Below are 3,397 nucleotides of genomic sequence, written 5' to 3'. Positions count from 1 at the left end.
ACTTCAGTGTTGCTAACGCTAACACTGCGCTAAAAAAAAAGAGCCGTTGTGGATCAGGGAACACAGAGCATCTTGTCTCCTTTAGGTTGCGGCACACATTTGACAACGCCGTCCCAAAATTATTATTGTATTTTCACAAAACCACCACTGAATGAGCTGCTCTTSATATTCTTTAGTCGGRTYTATTAACACCATCTTTATTTCTGGGTCTGTGCTCTGTCCTGCCCCCCGTCATTTCTGTCCAATGGGATCAATGACCGTCACCTGCGTGGCTTTGTTTATAAATTATAGTCCACTCGCAAAAKGCACAATGTGAATGCAAACRGCACCAAAGGYGGAAAAAAATAAAGTCTGCTATTTGYTCCAGACCAAACAAGATGATGAATCCACTCTAAAAAACCACCCACCAGGCCTGAATGACCTCTGMTAACCATCCTGCTGTGCAACATGTTGGTGCGGGGCGCTGAGGCAGCASAGACGAYGCAGAATAGAAACCAGTGACGAAGTGGTGAGAAAACAACCATCAGACTTCACTACCAGGAAAGATCTGAGGATCTTTCTGCCTRGGCTGATAAAAGTTTCCACTTTCAGTCGCAGGGAGAAGTCAGCGTAAAACAAACAAAGAGGAGCTCTGCTCGTTTCAGTAGTTTGGCAATCTATGAGATCATCTGCAGCAGCTTTTTYAACTTTTACTGGTTTAAATAAAACATGAAAATCACTTGAATATTAAAAACTATGAAAAAAAGACAGAAAGAAACCGTTTTTAGCTCCTTTAACAAACTATAAAATGTGATAAACTACAAAATCCACCGTCTGTTTCAGTCACACAAACTACTGCAGTCATTTCCTGATGGTGTTTGAGAACGTCCTCGTGGAGCTTCTCCTCACCTGGCACAGAGTAGCTGCTGGGAGAGGGGAAGCGCTCGCTGTCCGACAGTCCGTTCCGCAGCCAGTGGATCTCGACGGGTTCAGGAGGACCGACGGCMCGACACGACAGCGTGAACGGGGCGTTCTTTGTAACGTTCAGGTCCTCGGGCTGCTGGGTAAACGTCGGCAGACCTGGAAAAAAAGATCAAAACGGTGGAAAAGGCTCAGAAAATGAAACGCTAACGGAAAAGATCGTGARGCTGTTTTTATTACGAAGCTCACCTTCCACGTCGACCGTGATCGGCCTCGACTTCTTCACCTCTCCGTTGATGCTTAGGGTGCACAGGTACACTCCTGCGTGCGCCCGCTGCACCTGGCTGATGCTGAAACGCAAGCACACAGGGACTCATCGCTCTCCGTTCTGTTTGTAATTTGCCTTTCACGCTCGTATTTGAAAGCTACGTACATGACGGTGGAAAGGATCGTCGTGACTCCATCGGTGGTGGTCTTCAGGTCATTGGTGTGAACGCTGACGGGCAGTTCCGTCCCGTCCTTCTTCCAGACGATGGTGGGCCCCAGCTCTGTCACGGGGATGTCGATGGAGCAGTTGAACTTGGCGTCCTGTCCCTCTGACAGCAGCATGGAGCTGATCGTGGGCTTGAAGTGCAGCCGGCTCAGCTGCTCTTCGCTCAGGTGAACCCGGCGTGGGATCATGACAGGCTCAGAGCTCCTGGATGATCGGGAAAAGCTGCTCCTGGAGCTCTGAACTGCAGGTTGGAGGTCGGGCATTTTTAATAATTCCCTCACACTACCTTCAATCTGAAAGCTAAACTAGGTTTACAGCTAAAGTTTTTAACTTTTAGTTAATATAATCACTAGAGAAGTTGCGTTTCCTGCAACAATGCAGTGTGAATTATTGACAAAAGAGTTCTCCTTAATAGCTAAAAAAGCTTAAATGAGCCTAAAATTGCTAATAAAAAAGGTAGCTGAAATTAGCACAAAGAAACAGAACATGTTTGCTGAATTAAGCTGTAAGAAGCTTAAATATTCACAAAAATCAGCTGCAATAAGTTAAAAAGTAGCTAAAGACACAGGAAACAGCTGAAATAAAAAAGTTGAAATTAGCAGATGAATAACAGAAAGGTCATGATAGCCAAAAGAAGCAGGAAAAAAGCTAAAATCAGCTATATAGAAGCCAAATGAAGCTGAAATTAGCAGAAACGAGCTGAAAAAGCACAAAATCAAAAGGTAAAAATAGATTTTTTAACATTTTGAAGGGTTTTAAGGATGTCGARGACATCTCCACTCAGTTTCAACGAGTAAAACAGCCAAAAACAACAACAAAAAAAGCTAAATATCTTAAAAAGCATAAATTTCTGACGTTCTAAAAATCATAGCAGGAATGTCCTAAAGGTTCTGAATGTTTTGATATTTAAATTGTACAAAAATGTGCCGATAAAAATTCTCTCAATATTTGTGAATGCTTTGRTTACATCCCAACTCACATTTATTTTATTGTAGAAAAGAAAAGAAAAAAGAAAGTATTGAGCATATAAAGCTAAATCATTTCGCAGAAAGTGCAACAACTGTTTGTGTACAAACTTAAAAGTGTTACCATTTTATTGTGTGGAGACAAAAACATCACACAAAGATACAAAACAGCTGTTAAAATACAAATTTCCAGCAGTGAAACCTCTTCATTTTCACAATTTTACAGGTTTTTATTTGTACAATCTTTAGTAATGTTTACTTTATTTGATCAATTTATTAAAGGGATCATTTTATTCTCTCTCATATTAATTAATTGCCTGTATATTATTAATTTAATTCACGGTTTTACCTGGAGTTAAAGAGGCATTTTACTGACATTATCAGGTGCTCTTGTACTTTGAACTGAGCTCACCTGCCTAATCCAATCAAAAACTTATCCCACAGTTATACACTGATTGTTATAAAACTTATAAAATCTTTTCCACTTCTTTTCTCTTGATCAGTTTGGGACGAGCTGCTACTTCAGGGACCATAAATTTGTTTCAGGAAAACACAAAGCTCCCCAGGAAAATAAACAACTTACCGCTGGCAGAGCTGCCCCAGAGAACCGCTGCAGTGAGGAGAAAAACCTCCAAACAGCCCGAGTTTGACATCTTTTTTTCCTCTCCTTCAACACAACAACGAGTTTAAAGAACAGGATCCAGCGCGGATTAAACGCAACATCACCAACAAGTGGCTCCAAACCAGTCGGTGTGAAGTTGTTGACCGCGGGGCTGCAGGAATAAACTGGGGAGGAGAAGTTTTTACTGGTTCAGGACGTCAGAGGAGGGATCCCGTGGAGGCGGGACCGAGCTGAGCCTGAACGCAACACTCACATCAAACCAGTATAAACCTCCTAAAGCTTCGTTCGTTTTTTTTTATTAGCTGTATGACGTTTTTTTTCTCCTGTTTTTATTGTTTTTTTTTAACGATAGAAATACAATAATGAACCTATGTGTGTATTTAGTGAGCACATGTCAGCCCAGGTCCGCCACCACCT

General features: G+C 41.8%; 1 protein-coding gene across 1 annotated transcript in view; it reads right to left on the bottom strand.

Moving 5' to 3' along the window:
* mertka (c-mer proto-oncogene tyrosine kinase a) overlaps window positions 1–3,161 on the bottom strand; it is a 22,843-nt gene extending 19,682 nt beyond the window's left edge. The window contains 4 exon segments of the mRNA XM_014001757.1: window positions 889–1,059; window positions 1,150–1,250; window positions 1,334–1,634; window positions 2,942–3,161. Coding sequence (XP_013857211.1) covers window positions 889–1,059; window positions 1,150–1,250; window positions 1,334–1,634; window positions 2,942–3,011 — 643 coding nt within the window. The 5' untranslated portion in view covers window positions 3,012–3,161.
* Between the last annotated feature and the right edge of the window lie 236 nt (window positions 3,162–3,397).

This window comes from Austrofundulus limnaeus, unplaced genomic scaffold (assembly GCF_001266775.1).
Source record: "Austrofundulus limnaeus strain Quisiro unplaced genomic scaffold, Austrofundulus_limnaeus-1.0 Scaffold0, whole genome shotgun sequence".
In the NCBI taxonomy this organism is placed as follows: Eukaryota; Metazoa; Chordata; class Actinopteri; order Cyprinodontiformes; family Rivulidae; genus Austrofundulus; species Austrofundulus limnaeus.
This window is presented reverse-complemented; position numbering and strand designations above follow the sequence as displayed.